This window comes from Ostrinia nubilalis, chromosome 23 (assembly GCF_963855985.1).
Source record: "Ostrinia nubilalis chromosome 23, ilOstNubi1.1, whole genome shotgun sequence".
In the NCBI taxonomy this organism is placed as follows: Eukaryota; Metazoa; Arthropoda; class Insecta; order Lepidoptera; family Crambidae; genus Ostrinia; species Ostrinia nubilalis.
Window position 1 is genome coordinate 12,613,369 of NC_087110.1, and position 24,407 is coordinate 12,637,775.

The 24,407-nt window shown below is 36.9% G+C and overlaps 1 protein-coding gene across 1 annotated transcript in view; it reads left to right on the forward strand.

Annotated features, from left to right (window-relative positions):
- The first annotated feature begins 2,751 nt into the window (after positions 1-2,751).
- The window catches only part of LOC135083180 (protein Wnt-7b), a 65,255-nt gene continuing 43,599 nt past the window's right edge, over positions 2,752-24,407 (forward strand). Inside the window, exon 1 of the mRNA XM_063977914.1 lies at positions 2,752-2,798. Coding sequence (XP_063833984.1) covers positions 2,752-2,798 — 47 coding nt within the window. The remainder of the gene's footprint in view (positions 2,799-24,407) is intronic.

Genomic DNA, 24,407 nt, shown 5'->3' on the forward strand with positions numbered 1-24,407 from the left:
TTTGAATGAATGTAGATTTGTTCCTGAAACTGAAACCCTACTTTTGTAGAGCACCAGTTTCTTCCTACGGAAATGACACGAAGCACTTTTAAAGACTTTGTTTTGAATGCAGCATAGAAATAGAACCATGCATACTTGTTAATTTAACTGCATGTTTAATTATCTCATCTGTGAAAAAAATGTTAATTGTTTTTCAATTAGGTACGTGCGATAGGTAGTTTTTACGATAAATATTATTTAAAAACAAAAATCGTTTCAGTGAATTCTCAATAACGTTGACAAATAAAATAAATACAATACTTCTTGGTCCGAGTGCTGGATAATAGCATTCTCATGTAAAATCGATTAAACGGCGTCGTCGCTCGCGCACCTCTCGCTTCACATATCCACATAAAAACATCCGATAACGCGCGCAATATATATAACGCGTGTTGAAAGCCCGACTTATAGAGCTACAAACTATTAACGGTTCTTTTGTCACTCAGCTGACATTCAACCGGGTGTTTATTGCCTGTAAATATCTCCAATATCGCTTAAAAGTTGAGCTGATGTAATCAATATTGTTTTAAATCGATACTCGATTACAAATCACACTCAAGATTTTAGCTCTAGTTTGTAATTCAGATATTGAAACTCGCTCTATATTGAAAACGCTTAAGGCTTGGTTTTGATTATTATTTTTTTCACTAAAAGCAGTTAAAATTATATTATTAAAATAGCTCAATTAATGTGTTACAAATTGAGTTATATTCAAACACGTTTATTGTTAGCAAAGAGGAAGCGCTGCAAATTAAAAAGACTTAGTACGACAGCTGATTGTGATATCGAATAATTGATCTCGCAGAACTAATCAATGGACTGATAGTTGCTCTACAACAAAGAAAAAAGTCCATTCATTGTAATCAAGGATGAGTTTTTTATTATTTTCATTTCAATATTTTAGGCCTATATAGCATTTTTTAATTAAGTAGGTACTTAACCGCATTTCAAAATATTTCGAGCCAGTGAAAAGGTATATTTCATGCTTTACCGACAACACAAACAAAAACAAAAAGCTCATTACAAACAAAACATATTTTAACATTTATATGAGTTCCAGCATTAACTCTTGCAATGAAGCACAAGTGCTGCGATGACTCACCAACAAAAACATTGCCGATAGTACATAAACTATTATTAGTGCAAGTAAACCGCGGGCTATTTCGGCGACATTCTAACCGCTGCCAAAATAGACCGACACTGGATAAGGGGGAAGGCACACTAGGCAGAACTGACACCATTTCATCGTCCTTCGTTCGTTTCAGTCGAAAGACGTCCACTGCTGGACAAAGGTCTTCCCCAAGGATTTCCACAAAGACCGGTCCTGCGCCACTCGCATCCAGGCACCTCCCGCGACCTTCACCAGATCGTCAGTCCACCTAGAGGCCTGCCATCGCTACGTCTTCCGGCCTGTTGTCGCCACTCAAGAACTTTCCTGCCCCAGCAGCCATCAGCTCTACGAGCTATGTGCCCCGCCCGCTGCCACTTGATTTTAGCGATTCTGCGGGCTATGTTAGTCACTCTGGTTCTCCTACGGATCTCCTCATTTCATCTTACGTTACCAGAAAATGTCACCTACGATAGCGAAATCTTTACGAAGATTTTTTTTTTTGCTTAGCAAAGGTTAACTAAGTAATGATGGTAAAATAGATAATGCCTTGAATTTTAGTTCTAGGTACCTTATTATCGTGACATTATAGACTTATAAATATACCTACCCATCATTGTTGTCTGACTGTGTATAAACAGTTATTTATTCCAACTGCTTGTCTCCAAATAGGAATCAAAATGTCTGTGTGAGCTTTCTTACTGCTTCTAGTCTCAATGCAGGAGAACCTTAATAAGGTTATTATAGGTTAGGTAAAGTTTTAATTAATTTTCTGTCCCAGGTCTGTGTGACCTCAGCCTAAACAATACTAATGGACACGGACAGTCCAGTGAATGGACAGGACTCATGAGTTATGGTTCAGTGTTCTAAAGATAAGGTTAGATGTGACATAAGCCATTTAACTTACTACTGAATACAAAGCATCGTCTTTGAAATCCTACTGTGCGATTATTAATAGATTTTATTCTTTCAATTCTTTGGAAAATCCTAACAACCTTCTGTTGAGCGTGTCAAGTGTTAAGCGAAAACTATGAATAAATCTCGCTTAGAATATCTAAATCGAAAAAGAAAGCTCTTTTCTTTATTGGGAGCTGGACTCTCGCAACCTGAAGAGGTCTCCTTTTGATTCCCAGATAGGAAATCACTTTGAGTAGGTATTTGTTTGGATTGTAGAGTCTCTCTATTATGCCCTGTCATAAACATTAAGAAAACACAAGAAGAAAAAAGATTATTCGTCTGTCATTCCCTTTGCATTGGAGGGAAGTCGATTCTAACTTCGATCAGCTCCTATTACTTCCGTTGAATCTTGTTGCGGATCCACAAACTTGGTCTTCATATCTTGAATTTTGATCCTGGATACTCAGAAGTTGCAGCAGTGGAAACTCACTGGTATATACTTTGTCCACAGTGCAGCAGCTGAAAAGGCGAGTGCGATGGCGTGAGTGGGCGCGCTCACGCATGGCGCGCGCTCGCCGCGAGCCATGAGGCGATGCCTGCTTCAGCGGGCCCGCGGGCGCTGGTCTACTGCCTGCTGCTGCTCTGCGTCAGGTGAGCTAGCCCCAGGACAGGCAGCAGCTGTGTCTGATGCCGCGAGCCATGAGGCGATGCCTCGCGCGGCGCTGGTCTACAACCTGCTGTTGCTTTGCGTCAGGTGAGCTGGCCCCAGGACAGGCAGCAGCTGTGTCTGATGCCGCGAGCCATGAGGCGATGCCCTCGCGCCACCTGCTTCGGCGGGCCCGAGGTGCCATTTGCTGCTCTGCATCAGACTAGGCTGGCTCCCGTCCGCCAGGTAGCAGCTGTGGATGTCAAGGTGTGAATGAGTGTCGCCTGAGACAGGGCCGCGCCGCCCCTGTGTGCGAAGTGTGCGGCGCACACAGGCGCCAAGACAATAGGGGCGCCGCGCCGCTACTGCCACCTAATTTTTTAAATGGAGTATCGATAAGTAAGTAGGTACAGTATGCGCAACATAGGCCTTGTACACAACAAAACAAATATTACGCTACAAGTCTCTCAATATTTATATTATTATGTTTATTATGATTCACGTTTATAGTTTCATTTTACGCTTAGGGTTTTAGTTTACATTACTTACGAGCTCAACGTTAAAACGGCAGCAGTTCTTTTGAACCGTAGAGGCGCCGAGTTTGTAATACTTACAATTTTTTTATGACTATGAGTGAGTTTATGAACGCAACCCGATGCGATGCGTGCGACATAAGCGGGATGGGGTCACGGGGATTTTAAATGACGAGATAGCCAAGCCAAAACCACAATATACAGGGTGTTTGGCGGAAGGTTAGACAAACTTGGTGGGTGTATAGGTAAGGTCATTTTAAGAATACAAGTTCGCCCATTTTACCCTAAGTGAGCTACTTTTTAGGGTTCCGTAGCCAAATGGCAAAAAACGGAACCCTAATAGATTCGTCATGTCTGTGTTTTTTTATGACGATTTATTAGAAAAGAGGCGCTTCATAGGTTCCGCACACAGGCGCTGCCGGTGGTTGGCGCGGCCCTGGCCTGAGATAACTAAGGGACTTCCAATTTTCTCTTGAACTCGCACTCTAAGATACAAGAACCCATACACGTATAATAAGGCTGCCTTGTCTGTTGGTGGATATTTCATGTCCTCATCGGTTACTCTAAATAGTCTACTGTCAATATTGCCACTGCTAGATGTTATCGAAAATATTATATTAATACATTTTTCACATTATTAAAACCCAAGCCTAAGTAAATATCTTTCTTAAAATACTTTCGATTAAAAGCTTTAAAAACTCAACACGTTATAATCGTAAGTTATTTATCTTATCAAACCAAATACTTTCGTTACTGCCAACCACTTTCTTTTTAAAGAAATGTTCGAGTCAAAGTAAAACAACGTTTTAATAATGTTTTCGCCGCTGGGAGCGCTCGCCGAGCTTAATTGTAAAAGCTCCGCCCGCTGCGCCACGCGGGACATTACTTACATCCAAGTAAACACGGTTGAAGCATGCTTCAAAATTAATACAATGTTTATTGGATTGGTAGCGAGCAATATGTAAGATGTTCTATCTCGGAATTCGTTCTGTACCTTTTAGTAAAATGAGTCAGATTACATTTTGAATGCATAATCATCAGAATGGATTGGAGTTTGTACAGATATATTTTGTACAAACAAATCTTAGTACACGCAAGATTTAAATTAAGCGTAATAAGCTTGATAAATGTATAATAAACTTTATTAGATATGGTTGTTTTGGTAATGATGGAGTGGTGAATAATATTCAGTCTGACACACAGGCACTGAATACAGTGTAACGTGAGCTACTCTCGTTACGATTCCGTACAGCTCACTCGCTTTCTTAAGGCCTTGTTAGACAGCCACAAGAAGTGTGGCTGGACTTAAAATTCAGCTTGAAAGGGCTTGCGATTGTAAATATCAGAGTTTTGACGAGGTCTTTACGAATTATACGGTATGAAATTTTTCACACAGTAATTATGTGGCATGCATTCACATCGGCTGTGTGCCAGAGCTTTAAAGTAATATTATCATTTATGTAGAGCAAACTTTGTAAGCGACAGACAAAATTGACAAGAAGTTTCGTCTTAATCAATTTTTTAACTAACTTTAAATTACTTTTCCAGCAGGTTCTACCCTGAATTCGTTATTTTAACTTAATTTTAAATTAATCATGTCACAAAAAACTGAAATTGCTTAATACAAAATAAGCATAGTGGGTGGCGAGCAATAACTCGCTGGACGAATAGCTTAAAAAATTGAAGATCACCTTACGGACATGTAAATCTAAATTGGCATCCATAATATTATCATCGGCTACCAAAAATTGATCATCAAAAAGTGGTCAAGCCTGTACTTGGCTCGGAATTGGGTTCCTTTGGTAGTTAGGAGCATCTTAATGTGCTTTTTGCATTCTTTTATTTTCTTTTGGAGAACATCTTGAAATTAGTTGTAACTGTTGTTTTGATAGAATAACACCTTAATAATAAGTCTATGCAAATGCATTATTTTGTGGAAAACCTTGGGGGAGGCCTTTGTCCAGCAGTGGACGTCATTTGGCTGAAAAAAGAAAAAAAAAAGAAAATGCATTATTTTGTACGTTATAGTAACGTTTTTTATTAATGTTGATCTTAATTTAACCCAGCAAGGGATGTACGTGTAAAATATTTTTACACACATAAGTTCATTTCAGAACTAAGATTGTGACCGCGTTACATTTCCTAAATTCTTACACAAGAATTTGCAAATACTAAATACAACCACGCCATTCCACTTACGAATAGAACTAAACTGCCACTCATGTTCTTCCAAAGGCTTGAACTTCAACAAAATTAAAACATGCCTTCCGAAGATGCTCTGACAAAAAAACGGATCCCGAAACTGCCAAAAACGGGCACAAATATGCCCAAATTGTTCTCCGTCCGTATTGATACCGCAAAAAACGCAAAAAGGGAGCGATTCACAAAGCACCCTATAATTAGACTCGATAACTCGCCGCGACTCGCGAACAATATTACAGCGAGCACACAACAAACACACGGGAACATTTCAACCTATTAAGTCGGGACATGCACCAAAATAGAGATATGTAGGGTTGCCACTCTGTTCATTATTTAAAGAAGTTTCATTTCGTAGCTGCGGAGAGCGCGTTATCCCTTAGGTTAGACTAAAGCTATATCAAATACCAAAAGTGTGACACCAGGGCTGCAGGGTTGTGTCCTTAGTTGATGCAAAAATTTAAGTTTTCATAAATTGAAATTTTTAAAAGGGATCTGTGATAATAATTATCAAAATAAAATATTATTTTAATGACAAAGATTGCAAAATACATAATAATATCGTGTTCCTTAAACTTACATTAGACTTCACAAAAACTTTTGATTTACAGCCACAAATGTTTCAGTAATGAAATAAACAATGGAAATCCTGCTACTAACCCTAGATACAGGTATCGCGAACGATCTGCGAACGTGACGCGAGCATACATACTGTATCGTACGTAGCGCGTAGCGAGCGTCGTCGTGATATCGTTTGTGAGCCCTCCAAACGACCAGCTGTACAGTCAATGCTGTAACAAGACTTACATAGTCCAGAAAAGGGTGGAGCCAAATACATTAGCGGCTTTTAAAGCTCTACGTTACTAGCTTACTCTTGGAAAAGTTTAGGAGTTTCCCAACTTTTTAATGCCGAAAAAAAATACTTTTAACACATTACGAGTATTAGCGCGTTTGCTATCTGAACGTATTTTATGTTAATTGTATTCTTTAAAAGATGAATATGACGAATTATTGCTCATGGTCCTGGAAATCGTTGTCCACTGTAAAAAATTTAACTTCAAATTTCTTGAAATCATAGTTCAAGCTGTGTGTGCCAAAAATATCAAGAACATAAAGCCATCTCCAGCGCGTGTTTTGCCTTACACACAGTCATCAAAAATATGTCAACATTCATCATTTTTGTAGGCAATTTGTTGAATTTTGACATGATTTTGTTGATTAAGCTATAATAATAATAATAATATTTAAAATTAAGAACCAAAGTTAATAAAGAGAATAATAATAAATACTCTTTATTGCACACCACATTGTAAAAAGAAACAGAAAGAAAAGGAACACATAAGGTACAATTAGGCGGTCTTATCGCTATGAAGCGATCTCTTCCAGACAACCTATAGAGAGGACAGTTACTTAAAACAGATGAAGGGGAAGGCGGTGTCGACACTAATGAAATAAATAATAATAAACAAAAGTGTAAAATTTAACCCAAAATAATACATACAAATAACATAAAATATATTAATATATACATACATATACATATAACATATAATATATACATACACATACAATTCTTGATACGAACCAAAGATAGAACTAGATAGCCAACAGAAAAAAGATAGGAATTTTAAGAAGCTAAAAGGAATAGAGATGTAGGGAAATTAAGGTAGCAACGTGAGGAAGTGAGACTTGAGTCTTTTCTTAAAAATAGGAAGTGACTCAGATTGCCGAATAGACATCGGCAAGGCGTTCCATAGACGGATAGCTTGAACAGTGAAAGATCGCGTATAGGAATGTGAGGTGTGAGAAGGAAAATTAAGATGGAGTTTTTTTGAAATTGTTGTATGATGCAAACTGACCTTAGCTAAATCATTCATGTACACTGTACATATTAGTATATAATATATGTAAGAATGGACATTACCTACTAACAGAGGCCTTGTCAGTCGCGACTTTACAATGCATTCGAAATTAAACGCTAATGTATGGAGTCCCTGCGCAGATCATTTCGGATTCTTATTGCCTGGTGACGTCGTCGAGCCTTTATTGTTGATTGTGCGCAACAAATTGATGGCTTTATTTAATGTTAGTAGAAACTGGAAGTCATAGGTCACCTGGTCTGATGGTTTGAGGACTAGCCAGATACATTTGCGAATACGAATCCTGCCGAGGCCGGGGGCAAATGTTAGTGATGACGATAGGCATTCATACCTATTTGATCATTTAAATTTTATTCTAACTACGAAGATTCAAGTTCTTTTACAAGCACTGTTTAATGTAGAGTTTGACAGTTATACATGGCATTTGGTAGCCCTTTTACTTGGAAGATAAATAAAAATCCTCTGTTGAAATTATTTATTCTACCATCACATTATTTAAAGCAAACGGAAGTCTACGCTTGTGGGAAAAAGTACGTACCTACTCGTACCTAGATAGAGGCCTCCTATTGCTTCGTAAATATAGAGAAGTGACTAACATCGAAAATATCAATTTATTGATTGACAACCGCAACAACCTCACGGACGAGTATTGAACCTTTTTTGCGTTAACGTTACGTTTCCTTACAAAAATGTACAGAGGGATTGCGTAAACCTTCGTGTGAAATAGAATACACTTTGTGGTATTGCGTCTCGGTGGGCGGAGCCATTAAGTTCTAAATTTGAAATGATCAGCTGTCATAAAGACGTGTTCCAATACTGAATTTGAACTCAAAAGCTAATGTCTCTAGGTATGTTTTCGAATGAAACAGGAAATCTTAAGGTGATTTCACACTGTCATTTATGGTCTGTAAGGATTGGCGTAATGATGGGTTGTCTTCGTTCGGAAATCAAGTAAAGTGATGTTTTGACCATAGACCACGTAGGCCATCGGATAAAAGCCAGTTCATCACTCTTCAATTCGGTGTTTTTGTTTGTGGTGTGTGTGTTGTGTACAGCAAATTCTACAATCTTGTTGAGTGGCAGTTGTCCACTTTCAAATTTTTTCAGCATCAAATTGTCAGTAGATTATAAAATAATTTAGTTTAGAAACTAGACCTGATCTTTTGAAATTATTAAAAGATTGAAAAATTTATGAAAGTTATTGAGAATTTAAGACTAAACGTAATAAAAGCTCTTCATAAAACTACTTACAGTGAAACTCGTTTTATATTTTATGAATTGCCTTCGCCCGTCTTCAAAATGAGCTGGCTGTTCTGTTCGACCTGTGATGTCCAGAAATAGGCGCAGTTTCTCGGTCGGCTATTGACAGGGGAAATTACCTAATGCGTGTGCAACATGCACAGTACCGACACGCACTTTGTCTCGATCTCTGGTGAATGGTTATTGCTATTTTAGTATTTATGATTTCAGTTAGTAATAGACTCATTTATTTGTAATAAAAAAAAATCATTTGTAATTTTTTTTATATTTATATTCCTCTATTCTAGATTCAACCCCCTTGAAATGTAGCTACCTACTTTTGTTTAAACCCTGTATTAATATTGCTTGACTGTCTGTCTAAACTATAACTAAATAAAAAAGATATTGAAAGAAAAATAATTATGTATTGCCTATATTACAGTACAGGAAATGAAGGGAAAATCTGATTTTACATTAGCCAGGCCTTTAGACACTTTGAAAAAATCAAACTCCCAATATCAGTTTTACAATCCACAGTTTTGAATGCAACCGCAGCAGCTAAACGTAATTTTCGCAGGTAATCGTATCTCTAACATTACTAGCTCCTCCCAACGAAACAATCCGTGGAATCTTTCCTAACTCAGTGTTAGCTTGTTGAGCTAAATTGACAGCCGTCTGGGCTCCCGGGCCGGTTACAGCGAGGCGCGTTAACAACCACTAATCACGGAGTTTATTTTACTTGTAAATTACGTGCGAGGCAGTTGGCGGTCGTTACAGCAAAGGTATGTGCAGTTGTTAAAAGTTTTCGGCTCTTTTTAATTTACTCTTCGATTATAAAATGCATAAACAGGTGCCAACGTAGACGTTTGGGTTCTAAAATAATAGTTAAACAGTTTCAAGATTTAACTAGAAAATAATTTAGAAAATAAAAATAAGCTACTGAAATCATGGTAACTTCAATTAAGTATGTCATGTTTCACTGATACGTAACATGAATACGAATCACTGATTTTTTCAATCAATCGCATGAATGAAATCCACTTCAGTTTTCACCCCCTTCACAGACTTGTCTGTTTGCAAAACACTAGCTCCGCCCGCGACGCGGCTTATTTGCCCTCGTCTTAGTCTGGGTTCTTTGCAAATTTTTGCGTTATAACTTCTTTGCTTACTAAAAGTTTATAAATTAACAGTGACCAGCCTTAAACTGTAGTTTTCGTTTACACATCTTCGGCACACGCGCATGCGGCGTTTACGACACGACACGATACGTCCGCGCTAAAACCAGCCATTGCTTTATAAGGCGCGGAAACGTTCAGATTCACTGTTTTTACAGCTCAGCTGGCATTTAACCTGTTCGAGCCGTGTACTCACTTGGAGGTCTACTTTGGGAAATGACTTGGATTAATGGACACTATAACGGCTCTGTCTGCCATGGTATCTGAGGGTTGGAAAGAGACGAAAAAAGTTTTTCTTCCTTGCTTTATTTTAATACTTTGGTGTTTTAATTGTTCAGACTGCCAGAATGTAACTTTATGACATCAACTTTTGTAACCATTTATTTTGTGTCACCCGTTTTGGTCATGTCATATGTTTGCGGTCTAGAAGAGAATGATGTTACATTATTGTGTGTACGGTCTACTCGTTTATTTCATACGAGTAATAGAAACAGTTTGTTACATAAAGGTGTGCATGGACTTGTAGTTAGTGAGAAATTATGTTTCATTGATAAAAACTACGAATTTCAAAGTAAAATTGTGATGTCTGGCAGTGATAACACACAACCAGGATAATGCCTCCAAGGCCTAAATGATTTCCAGATGTTTCAACTTGCAAAGTGAATGATTGGGTCCACCGTCCATGCCTTCTCGATGTACCACTTGCGATTAATTACGCTTTAAATGTCTCTTGCTCAAAATATGACATCAACGCCGCCAAGAACGCGGCACTTGCGACTTTACACGTTGCATCATTCACAAAGCGGTGTACCTTTGCATTGAAACATTATTGAACATGTTGCTTACTCCTGACCTTTAGGAGTCGTGTTTCAGCTCATGAAAGTTATTGTTTTGGGGTAAACTTTCTAGTGCCTTCGAAAGTCGGTGAAATGTTAAATATTATAGCGGTCATGCAAACAGAGATAGGTATGAAAGATATAAGTAGCGTATGATGAATGATATATTATCATCTGAATTATGTACAAACGTACTTAGTACTGCAGCGGAATCCGTCCAACAGCAGTAGTTTATTTTTCTTTCTGTTACATGGTTTGCCTCCCGAGAACATTTAAGTAACACATGTAAGCACTATTTTTAATAGTCCATGCAAATAATGAAATTAAAGTTTTGACTTTGACACCACTTAATTAACCACCCTCACTATGTCTTTCCTTCATCTTTTGTTTATTTATTTTATTTATGTATAAAAACCAACAGCGATACATTGAAAATATAAGTTATAAGATTTAGACTGATATTACCAAGAAACAAAAACATACTGAATCTTAAAACATATTTTAAGTTTAACCCAAACCCAATTATAACCCTTGCAATATAAAAAAACCCTTTAATTCTTCTGTGGAACACAGGTTTAGTTTTCCTTCTCATTAATCATCTCATAACCAAGCTAATGAACCACCGTGTTTAGCGCATCATAAAAACATAACCGCCGATACTTACTCAAGCAATCTCAAGCACCTCCGTAAGATTGCTCCGACTTAATAACATTCATCGAGCCCACATCCTACTCGGCGGAATATGAAGTTATTAACTGTAATACCATAAATAAGAGATGCCACAGATTACGACGTTACGCTATGGGCTATGGTTTGGGAGGCAATGACATGGACGATCGTAAAGAATGGGAAGCGATAAGTGGAATCTAAGCTTAAAGGTTCTTTCTTTGTCTTCAGTAGTTTTAGTTAATAGTATTTCCGTTAAAAATATAGCTACTAACAAATATCTGAATTTATTGAAAACCCGCGGCTTCTCCCGGGGGTTTTCCGGAAATTATTCGAATTTTTCTCACCGTAAAAACCATCCTTGGTCCAGGCGTTGCTTGTTGAGTTATGCGCTTACCAAACCAACACATTATGCAATTCATTTTTATATTTTAGAATAAAACACCTTAATAATATTATTTTCCAACAAACCGGGCCCTCACGTGATTATCTTCCGCGATAGGCAATGGTAAAGTGTTGATTTTGTCATTATCACTAAATATGACCAACTAACTGACTTCATTTTGCCAAAATTAAACCCTGTCAATTAGTTTGAAGGACAAGGTTTCAATCAAGGTTCCCAATTTTTTTTTTTTTTTTTTTTAGTAAATAAATAATAGCTTTATTTCTGAGAAGTAGTACAGACTTAACATTTTCAGCGGCTTCTGCACTAAGCTCACGCTTGTATCGCAGCTGCCAAATAACACAACTCTAAAAGTAAATTACAGTAGCAGTCCAATATTTATATCCAAGCTTACGCCTATTTTTACAGAAATCCAATCTAAAAGTAAAGCGAAATATGACAGGAACGTAACAATAGTAATATAAGTAAATTAAATGAAAAAATACAAATTAAACCTAAGAATAACATAAATTAAAAAGCGTTTACCTAATCTTCTCGTTTGCTAAACTTATAACTACGGAACCCTAAATGAGGTTAAGTCTATTTTACACCTTAATAAGCACGTACAAACCAATAATTTGGTGTGATTTGTTTTTAATAGTTCTCACTAGAAGCCATAACTATTGGTAAGTAACATCTTATTGAGCAATATTCGATGATCTGAAATGATTATTATCCGATGTTGATTAACTATCTACGTTAACTTAGATTAAGATAAACTCCAAATTATTAACACTCTTCCTTTAAACTTGTAAATGAAAAAAAGTTTAATTTTTGTGAATTTGGGAAATGAATTAATTGAGTAATTGGACTGACCAGTCATAAAAAATAGCAAAGCACAAAACAGGATTGATTTCCAGAACATTGTATGTAGTACTATAAAATATGTATTTTATTGCCTATGTCAATCTCAATAAAATAATGTTTAGTGCCAAAAAGGTTCCGAATTTAAATTGAATCTCAATTTTATTTTGAAGTCCAAATCAATAAATGCACAGGATCACAGTCATCTGTCCTTGGTCCCCTTTCCTGGTCCCATAACGTTGCGAACTGATCAGCAACTCCTTCATCAGACTGACAGGAGAGGCACCGTACGGTCCGCCGCACAAATTGGCGCATTGTCTCTGGGACAGAACGGCCCTGATGTACGGTTGGAGATCAACAAAGCCTATTGACAATGTGTTTGTGATCATTTGAGTTACGTTCATGTGCATGTTGTTTGCATGACCTTAAATTATAGTTTTCCAAATGATATAAAACAAATTAAAAAATTTTGAATTGAAAGATAAACCTGGTTTTTAAGCCATACTTCAGCTTCACACTTTCAGCTTTGCGAGCTGGGGCTCGTACTATGCCATACTATGTCCAATATCTAAGATCCTTAAAATCTCCTTTAAAGTAGACATCATAATTATTAAAATTCTCCACGTATTACGGGAATATTCCCACCTCTCGTTCCCACCACTGCAACTCCTGTGTAGCCAGGAACTACAGCTTGACCGCCACAAAAACCCAACCAATGAAAGTCAAGTTTGTCCCGGGGGAAAGTTAAACTGTCATTGGACCCGCAACGAAATTAATCAGAAGAACATAGGAGGAGTTCGAAATTAAGGTTCGACTTCCCTTCAACAAACAAAGGTTTAAAACCTTTAAGAAAAATCTTCTCCACAATAATACTTATTGTAAACACGGTAGGTACAGTGTTATAGGAATGCTAATTCACCCAAACAGCAAAAATCAATCTAAAGTGAACTTCCACTTAGGACGATATTTGGAATCAAAAATGTCTTATTTCCTGTCTGACTTCAAATTAAATTTATTATTATTATAGGGGTTGAAAATATACTTAACTATTTATCTTCAAAAGAAGGCTGACTGCTCAATCGAACTCCCACGCGTGATGTGTCGTCGCATAATATAGAAGTTGTTTAATATAATGTGCTGATGTTAATATGAAGATTAATACAAATTGGTTACTTATTATACACAATAATAATAAATAAAGTAGCTTGTCATCAGCCCGCAGCCAGCATTCAATTCTAAATACTGTTGTTTTTGCTATCACTATAGACATAAACTCAGTAGGGTCACTACGGCTTACTACGGTAGCCTGACTAAGAGCTCTAGCATAAACACTACCACCCGTGTTCACAAACGATGCTTACTTAAGTGAAGCAACAAATCGAACGTACAGCGTTGAATAGAGCTCTGTGATTGGTTCGTGTGTGACCCTGTGCGTCCACGCGCACTGTGAGACCTTATATGTTTGTGAATACGGGCGTACGTGTTCTATTATGCGTAGTATACGCAGATACGTACCTAGTCCTACAAAAATAATATTTCCTTAAAAATTAGACCTATCTATCTGCTAGCTACTGTAACTTTTAAGTTGAGTATCGAGAATGGGACTAGTGAAGTGGCAACATACGAATCCTGTAGTTTCATATTTGGGAATTGCATGACTATTGACTCCAGATAAAAAAAAATAACCTAAGGCATACCCAGAAACTGAGTTTATCAATCAGTTCACTGAAAAAAGTTTGGGAAAATGTGCACATTTTCCTGTTTTTTTCAGGCGCATAAGCACAAAGTGCATGGTGTCATGTTTTTTGCGAAGTAAGCGCACTGTGTTCTCGTGGCCTGTGACTATGCACTCAAAATGGTAATATGCCGATTGGATCGGACATTCATTTAAATTAAATATTTATTGTGACTACTTTACTGCCGATCTGCCCACTCGAGTCAATTCGATTATATTTCACATTATTTAATTGACTGTCGACGCGCAATACTTAATTGATAATGTGAACATAATTTACTATTGCGATATCGTCGAAGATATCTTTTATCTGAAAGAAAATTATGGATATTTAATACGCGTGTTGGAAATAAAGCGCAGACCACAGCGTGCCCTAAACGGATAAAACTTTACTGTCTCTTGCGATTCAGATTTTTTACATAAGACTTACGACTCATGATCGTAATTTGGGGCGTTGCTTAGGTGAGATTCTAAAACGGTTTCAGTTAATTCCAGAAGCTAAAATCTCTGAAGAATTGCCAAATATTTCACTTAGCTCATCATAAAAAAAGATATCATACTTTTCAGTTCTTTGTAAATGTAAAAAAACTGAAATATAATATTTTCAACATACTTGAATGTCAAAGATATTTTCTTACAATCGCGTAATCGGTAATAGACACACGCATTTAGGCAAAGTGCATGCATGTAAGGCGATCCGACTCAATAACATTCAATAATGAATAAACATTTTACTTAGTCGATCGTTTATGCGATGCTTCTAATGATATTTATCTATCGTACGTAAAAGCACTCGCAAAGCTCGCGCAATCGTAGTCATTGGCGACGTCGCTAATCGCTCCAAAGCTCTTCAGCTATCGCTGTGGTCACGCGGTGGTCTTTACAAGGACAGACTTTGTCTACACGGAAATACACATATAAATTTAACACTTGCTTGTACATATGCTAACATAGTCTGGATTAGTGTTTAAATGATTCTAGAGCAACATGGAAAAAGTACATTATTCATTAAAAATAATAACTTTTAGTTAGAATACATAATTTGACTTCTTCGTATCATAGCAAATATAATTTCCAAGAAAGGAACCATTAATTTCAGTTATTAATTAAGATCATCTACATTGCCATGCACGATCTCTATTCGAGAATATTAATTTATTCCCTATCGCCCTTCGGCAATTAGTGGTACGTGCCACTTCAGCTTTCTAATTTGTTAGAATTTATTCAAATACGAATATTTTAGGTAGGTATATCAGTAACCCTTTTATTTTATTTACTTATTTTCAAGGAAATACTTAATATAATACTTACCTATATGATTTTAGTAACATATTCAGCAAACATAAAATAAAGTAGCACATGAAGATAACTAACTCACCGAAGAAAAATTAACGTGACATGTCAAAGAAACATTAAAATATTTATTAAACATTTAATTAATTACACATTCTATTATCTTGTCACGGAATACGATTTACATTGTTGCGTTATCCATCGCACCGTGTAAACGCGCACAGAAGTGCATCTTCAATAAAACAACAAGTTTATTGCATTGGCATTGATTGAAACTCTACACGGGCGATTAGGCCGCGCTGACAGTCCCGGCGGTAACGGGGTGTTTATATGCTAATAAAATGGATTGCACGACAAATACCATGTGATATATGTTTATTATGTTATTACTGTTATTGCAGTAATGGCAGCATCACGAACATTGTTTGCAGTGATGTATGAAATTGATTTGTTTATAATATGACTCACCTTTGTGATTGCTGTTATTTCGCGCCATAAACAAAGATAGTCATGTAAAGTGTTAATGCCACACTTATATTGATTTATTGAACATGCATTATTCAATTGTAATAAAATGATCATTTTACTAGACATAGCTCGTTCGTTTATTATTTTTGGAGTTGAAGAAGTTAGCTTAGAGCTTCCTCGCCAAAATCATAAAGTTTTTCTAACGTATCAGTTTTAAGATTTTTATGGGTGGATTAGCCCGCAAATAAGAAACAAACACAAAAATCTCATCAAGACCAGTCAACATGATATCTAGGTAGGTACTTACACATAACCAGGCTTGAAAAACATTAACCTCTATTTTGAAGTCGGGTAAACAAACTCACATAATTTAACTATGACAATGAAATCTGTAACTAATCCCCAAACTTCACCAAATGGGTTCTGCTCTGTCTACTCACAGGGTAAAAAGGGACAGTGGGCCCATTCCATTCTAGCTAGATAGAAATAGTTAGAACACACTTTATTGTACACCACATAAAACAAGAAAAGAAAAAGAAAGAAATGTAAGAAAAAATACTGCACAGTTTAGTTATAGTCTCGTTCACAAACAAATAAAGCTACATTTATACAGGCTTTATATCAAATTAATTAAGTACGAAACTATTATAAAGGTGTATGATGTTTAAATCATTCCATCGTCGAAAAATCCGAATTGCGTTGCTAGTTTATAATGAATAAGTTATTATTAACTTCAACTTATTATTTTAAATTAATCAAACAGCAGAGCTACTTCTTATTAAAATATGTATAGACATCTAAGAAAGCTCTGGAGTCAGAACTGGTTGAAAAATAGTTTAAAAGCTTTCACACTCAGTCAGAAGCTACTAAATAAGCTTTCAGTGTGGCGCGCGGTGACGCACCTGCCCGTAATCCGATATGTGTTAATAGGGTATGATTACCGCACTGATGGGCTCTGCTAGGGCTGACATGAAATACTGAGCACTTTTTAAAGCGAGCATACTGCGGATAAAGCGCAAGTCAGTTATCAATTTCAGCGCCTCGTACATTTTAGAAATTGTCTCTCACGTGAGAATATCTGAACTTTTTCTCTATGTACTGTACGCCAGTTCGAGACAATGGGAACAGATTGTATGAAATTTAGGTAATTCTGAAAACAAGAATAATCACTTTCAGCGCTTTTTTAGCGAGAGTAAGATTTGCAATTATTAGTTTTGGCAGACCTCTTACTTTGCGAACCGATGATCTGATGAAGGTTGCGGAAAGTAGGGACCTGGATGCGAGCAGTGCACGAACAGTCGTTATGGACATCTTTGGGGGAAGCCTGTTTTCTCCAGCTATGGACGTCATTGACGATTTGGACGGCTGACACTAACGAACTCTTCGACACACTTGTTTCGCCTGAACTAAACCAAGATGAGTAAGTTTCCCGCGTGTCAGCCCTATGGCCGAATGGACGCACAATGCGCCACGCTCGGCGGTCCCGCGATGCGATCTGTGTGCCTACCATGAGTTTACGTTAGGTGTGCTCGCTAGCGACTGCGTAAAAAAATGACATTTAAATGTATGACATATTGTGCAGCGCCCCTAGCGGCTACTTTCAAGAAATAAAATCTTCATAGAATTTTTTGACGTATTCGCTAGCGAGCTCACCTAACGTAAACTCATGGTAGGCACACTGTCCTCGTCTAGCACTGACGGACATTGTCACGGCTGGTGGCGGGCTGTCTGCCACGCGGCGCACTCATGCCTGGCTCATGGGGACAATCGGCGAGGTATTGGCATATCGAGTCATTTAAGGAACTATTAATGGGCATTTTTGTAAAGACAGACTGGGAATTGTAGAGACCTACAGCACCTACATTTAGTTAGCACAGTGGCATCTCATATTATCTGATGCAATTTTACAAGAGAAAAATATGTATCTATATAATATGTTTTTTTGCAATCGCCTTTACAATACGTAATTGAAGGCACAGGCGAGGAAAAAAGTAATGATCAAAGAGCCCTGAATGCCGGTCAAATATTGACCCTCTCGTGATTCAAGGGTTTGCTCGCGCGCTGACTCGGCGAATTGTTGTTTGTTCAGGATGACCAGCGCACTCACAGAGGCCTTGCCTATATGACTCTAAATCTTACATTTATATTTATAAAAAAGAAATTTATAGTCAACTAGCGGCCGCCCGCGACTTCGTACGCGTAGATCCCGTTTCACCCCCTTCATCTACATATCTCACGCGGTTTAGATTTTTTCATACAAATGTTTTTTCCCGCTAATTCCCGTTCCCGTGGGAATTTCGGGAATTCCTTTCTTAGTGCACCTCTACGGTACCTAAGCTACGTCCCTGCCAAATTTCAAGTGCCTACGTTTAGCCGTTTAGGCTGTGCGTTGATCTGTCAGTCAGTCAGTCAGTTTCTCCTTTTATATATTTAGATACTCAATCGTTTATCGCATAACCACATTAGCACATTCACATTAGGTCTTACAATTTAGTCAAAATGCTGATTACCCTGAGATAAATAAACTTAAATAATTGACACAATAGGTATACATAATAAAGAGGAAACGAGAATTAACGCGTCATATTAGGCAGGCGTACAAATTAGAAAGCTTGCTTAGTTCTATAAAATAATACGAGTCTGTAGCAACGTTCACAAACTACTAATTTTTCGATGGATCATTAAGCGAACAAGCGCAATAGCCAGAGGTCTCATAACATTTTAATTTTAATGCATTACATATTATAGACAGTTCCTACCATAAAAATTAAACTATGAAATGAGAACCAATAAATTATACTAATCCGAGCTTACATTGATGAGGTGAGAACGAAACCACAAAGACTAAAATGTAAATCGACAGTTAAAAGGCAATTCCTATTAATGAGGATAGTCCGGGATGAAGACGTGTAATGAGTCCCGGTCCCGTTGAGGGACCCCTAAATTATTACATTACGATATTAAAGGGACATAATTTGTATTCGATTTGTTAACTGCGTTACTGGTAGGGATGTGACGTGATCGATAACTATATTTATTACTTCACGTATGTTTCTTATACGTGAAGTAACATATCATAATTGACTCTTCTAGTTATTTGAATTTTGTATGTGTAAGATAACTATATCTTCGAAGCACTAGCGGCCGCCCGCGAATTCGTACGCGTGGATCCCCTTAGTGGTGGAGTTTCGTAAAATACGTTCTTTGAGAGCACCTACGTTCTTAAAGGAACCCCCATGCAAAATTTGAGATTCAGTTTCTGAGATTTCGTGATGCGTGAGTGAGTCAGTCAGTCAGTGACCTTTCGTTTTTGTAAATAAAGATTCTTACCTATTACTATAACTCTTGTTAATGAGGTATCTAAATTATCGAAAGATGAACTTTAGCTCATAGAACATCTTATTATGTACATTTTGTTCAAAAAGAAGCCAGTTGTAGTTCCTACCTATTAATTAAATATAATATTTTATTTTGTTTAATAGTAGTGGGTTCAATTCGCCTTAGGCAGTTCCATTTTTTCAAGTTATTTATAATTTTCAAATTAATAAAATATGCTCAGATATTCTAAGAAAATCGATTCTTTGGCGTTTCTATTAAGATTATACCTATCACTAATTTACCAATCCATCGAATTATCGAGACCCATCGATACCTACCGCCGGGCCCATCCCTAGAGGTCCCGTAAATCACCGTTACGGTATGTTAACGAGGTCCGCCGCATTATTGTGGATAATATATCGGCGCAGGCGCATGCTTACAATCCGTTGATTACGTAACTCTTTGTAGGAATTCGGTTTTGGGCAAGCTCTAGTCTAGGGCAGGGAAGGGAGAACAGCCAGATCAATCCATTCCATCAATAAAGAAAATAAAGATAAAAAAATATAAAAAAATCCTTTATTTGAATGTGCTTTAGTTTCAGACTTTCCATTTACTTAAGCATCAAAGAAATTGCGGTCGTTGTAACATGAGAAAATTATTTTCAGCTGTTGCAAGATTTTGCTTAATAAAAAATAGAGTTTAAATTGTGAGTGTTTTTAATCCATGATTTAGAGACATTTACAGAATAACTTTGGTAGCTAACGTGACTACTGAAATATAGTTTTTACTGGTATAGGACTCAGGACTTTAATATAAAATATTGCATTACATTTTTAACGTAGCTTCGATTACTTGGATAACACTGCGATTAAACGAAAACCTCTCTGAAATTGGCTAGCTATCTTGCACGGGCTGTGGCCATAGTGGGACCACCTTTGAAAACATTAATCCTTTTTCCTGTTGCATTTTTGGAATAGATTCGCCGAATATGGCCGCTGGCGCAGGCGCGGGCGCTCATATTTCCTAATCGACCCACCAATTAATGCTACTTTAATTATAGATTAATGGATTTGTGGTATTCGGTAAGATAAGCAGAGATTAAGTGTGGCTACGTTTGGCTTTGTTCGAGTTTAAAGTGATTTTTAATTTCTTTTGACCATTTAAAGATATTGGTGTAATGGAAAAGATCGTAAAAACTTGACATGTTGCATTTGTAACTGGACAGGCCTCAGTTCCGGCAGCGAGAATTACGACTTGATGCAGAAACACAAGTTACAGGTAGATAGAGTCAACTTCAAAATCGTGAATAGGTAGGTAAACACTGTATGGAGAAATTAGAAAGGAAAAATTCGCATTTTGGCCTTATCACATTGTCGTTGTATTTGTAAATCTTTGCGTATTGACAAAACTTAAATAGTAGGTAGGTATTCGTATTTCTAATCAAATGTTTTTTCGTACCTCATAGTCCAGTCAAATTAGACATGAACCCTGCATTAATTCGCATACAGCTGAAAATTGGTACGCATGTTCGGAGCACCATTATGAATTAACTGTGAAAAGTCCCCATCGATCCGACATGTGCTAAAAAAAAATTCAAGGTCAAACTTAAAAAATACGGGTTTTTGAGATTTTCAGCTAAACGGTAAGTTTTATCACAAAAACATGTATGACAAGGTTTAAGACCATACAATTATCTATCAAAATTGTCTATACACTTTCTCCTAAGAGTAAGCGTTTCTGAGATTCGATGATCCGAAGAGTCAAAAAAGTGTTTTCTTCATAACGGTCTTACACATAAATCCAATGTGATATCGCCTCGTGCCTCGACTCAGCATTGTATCATGATGTGTTGTCGACGTCGAATATAAAATGATCAACCTCAATGTCATCTGTCATCTTTAATTATCGAAAAATGGGTGCAACTTTGACAAAGAACTGCACCGTGAGTTTCTAAGATACGAAGTTTTTGTGTTTATTATGTTTAAGAGCTCTTATATGCACACGTCACTACTCTACTTGTAACTCTATGGCCACACTTTTAGCCCGACCAAGTTAGACAGTCCAGATTATAATAATTCGCATAGAGCTAAAAATTTGTGTGAATGTTGAGAACACCATCCTTAATCAAATGTCAAAAGTCCCCCACGATCCGTCATTTAAAAAAAAAGTTTTCGAAGTTCCAAGTTTTTTGAATTTTTTGGCCAAGTAGTAAACTTATCATAAAAATAAATAATAAATAATAGTAGATCATAAAATTATCTATTAAAATTATCTTAACCCCTTTTTCCTAAGAGTCACCGATTATGAGGTAGAACGAAACAAAAAGTTAGTTAAGATGTTCTCGTTATATGCACATGTTTCCACAACACCTATGATGGTTATTTGGCGCATTTTTTTTACCAGGTTTCCCCAGTAGGCCTTTTTTAAGATGTATTTGTTATCCTGTTCAATTCAAAACTATTTTAATAGAGTTGAAGTTGTGGACTTGTGGAGTAGTTAACAGAATGCGAATTCTTCAACTTTCTGCATCGTTACCACATAAACGGTGACTCTTAGGAAAAAGGGGGTAAAGACACTTTTAATAGATAATTTTATGATCTACTACTATTTCTTATAATGTCTTATGATAAGTTTACTGTTTGGCGGGAAAATGCAAAAAACTTGGACTTCGTAAATTTTTTTTTCAAATGACGGATCGTTGGGGATTTTTGACATTTCATTAAGGATGGTGTTCTCAACATTCACACAAATTTTCAGCTCTATGCGAATTATAATAACCTAGATTTTTTGACTTGACCGGGCTAAAAGAGTGACCATAGAGTTACAAGTAGAGTAGTGACGTGTGCATATAAGAGCTCTTAAACGTAATAGACACGAAAACTTCGTATCTTAGAAACTCACGGTGCAGTCCTTTGTCAAAGTTGCACCCATTTTTCGATAATTAAATTGACGACAGACGACATTGAGGTTGATCATTTTATATTCGACGTCGACAACACATCATGATACAATGCTGAGTCGAGGCACGAGGCGATATCACATTGGATTTATGTGTAAGACCGTTATGAAGAAAACACTTTTTTGACTCTTCGGATCATCGAATCTCAGAAACGCTGACTCTTAGGAGAAAGTGTATAGACAATTTTGATAGATAATTGTATGGTCTTAAACCTTGTCATACATATTTTTGTGATAAAACTTACCGTTTGGCTGAAAATTTCAAAAACCCGTATTTTTTAACCCTACAGCGCATAGTGGGACACATATGGTACATACCAAATTATTGCCTATATTTCGTAACAAGATGCTATTTAATGCCATCTATTAGAAAGTACCTTAACTACACACTATAGCACATAACAAAATAGCTCACATTTGTCGCCACGGAAGCGCTGCACTCAGTAAACTGTTTTGCAGTCGAAAAAGTCGGTCAGTTTGTGAAAAAGTTTATTAGTAAAGTTTTACTCTTGGGAAAAAAGTGAAAATTACAATGTTTTCTTTCGAAAAAATATAAATGGGGTAAGTTATTGTTTCTAGTTTATTGTTAAATAAGTATTTTTTGATATCAGTTACTATCAACGCATATATTGGATGTTATTTGTATGTGCCTGATATGGGTCACTGTGCAATAAGGGTAAATATATTACTTGATTGATTTCAGATGATGACACGCAAAAAGAGTTACAGAAACTGAAATTGGGCATATTTCGAATCAGAAATGAAGAGATCAATAAATGAACTAAAGCTGCTGACATAGCCCGACGGATTAGCGAGCTGAAGTTGCAATGGGCAGAGCACATAGTACGCAGAACTGACAGCCGATGGGTCAGGGAAGGGATGGGAGTTCTGGAGTGGAGGCCATGTAAACGTAACGTGGGACGTCTACCCACAAGGTGGACCGACGACCTCATAAAGGTAGCAGGACTAAAGCGCTGGATGCAGGCCGCTACCAACCGGGCGATGTGGATATCATTGTGGGAGGCTTATGTTCAATAGTGGACGTCCTGTGGCTGAAATGATGATGATGATGATGATGATTGTCATTCGTTTCTGATATGCTGGAGTAAAGGATGAAAAAAAGCCAAAAGCCAAAGACGCCAGCAGGACTGATGGCATCGACTACTCCCCGTTATGGTTAACTTCGAGAACACGTTGTACGTTTCCAGGTTGTAAGGGGAATTCTTTAATCGTTTCAGTCCATGGTCTGGAAGATGTAGTGTGGGCAGGACCCTCACTAGGTGGACCGATGATCTGGTGCAGGTCACGTCAGTACCTGGATGCGGGCAGCGCGGGATCAGTCGTTAAGGAAATTCTCGGAGGAGGCTTTTGTCTAGTACTGGACGTCATTTGGCTGAAATGTTTCATAGTTTGTGAAAAATGTAAGGTGACAGTGTGCCTAAATAAAAGTAAAAATTGTCTTGTCATTTCAAAATGTAAATTTTATAATTAAATAGTTATTAAACCGTAAAATTTCGTTCAAGAGGAAAAAGACTGTATAATGGTTACTGATCTCATTAAATTCCTATTTTCTATTATATTATGGTGTCGTTACTTACTATATTATACATAAAACATTTTATTATAATATTAATTTAATTTTTAATTGAAATATATCATAATAAATCTTGCTGTTTTATTTCATTGTCACCGACAGTATGTCAGACCATACATAAAACTTTAGTCACCCTTAATGCATTTTGGGACACATCTGGTACATACTGAAAAACTCAAAATATTTCCGAAAATATTGAAAATAGATTTTTTTTATTATTTTTCCCGAAACATAGATAACATTTAAAAGTAATATAATTTTTTTTGTTCAATTTGGAAAAATCGTGCACTGTAGGGTTAACTTTGACATAGATTTTTTTTTTAGCACATGTCGGATCGATGGGGACTTTTCACAATTAATTCATAATGGTGCTCCGAACATTCGTACCAATTTTCAGCTGTATGCGAATTATTGCAGGGTTCATGTCTAATTTGACTGGACTATCAGAATTGGCAGTAAATTCTGTTTTATACATATTTGCTTTGATTTTTGGAATAAGAATACCTTTTGTAAGCAGTCACCGTAAACATGACGGCATGCTTTAGTTCAAAGGTTTTATTTCATTTTAATGGTCCAC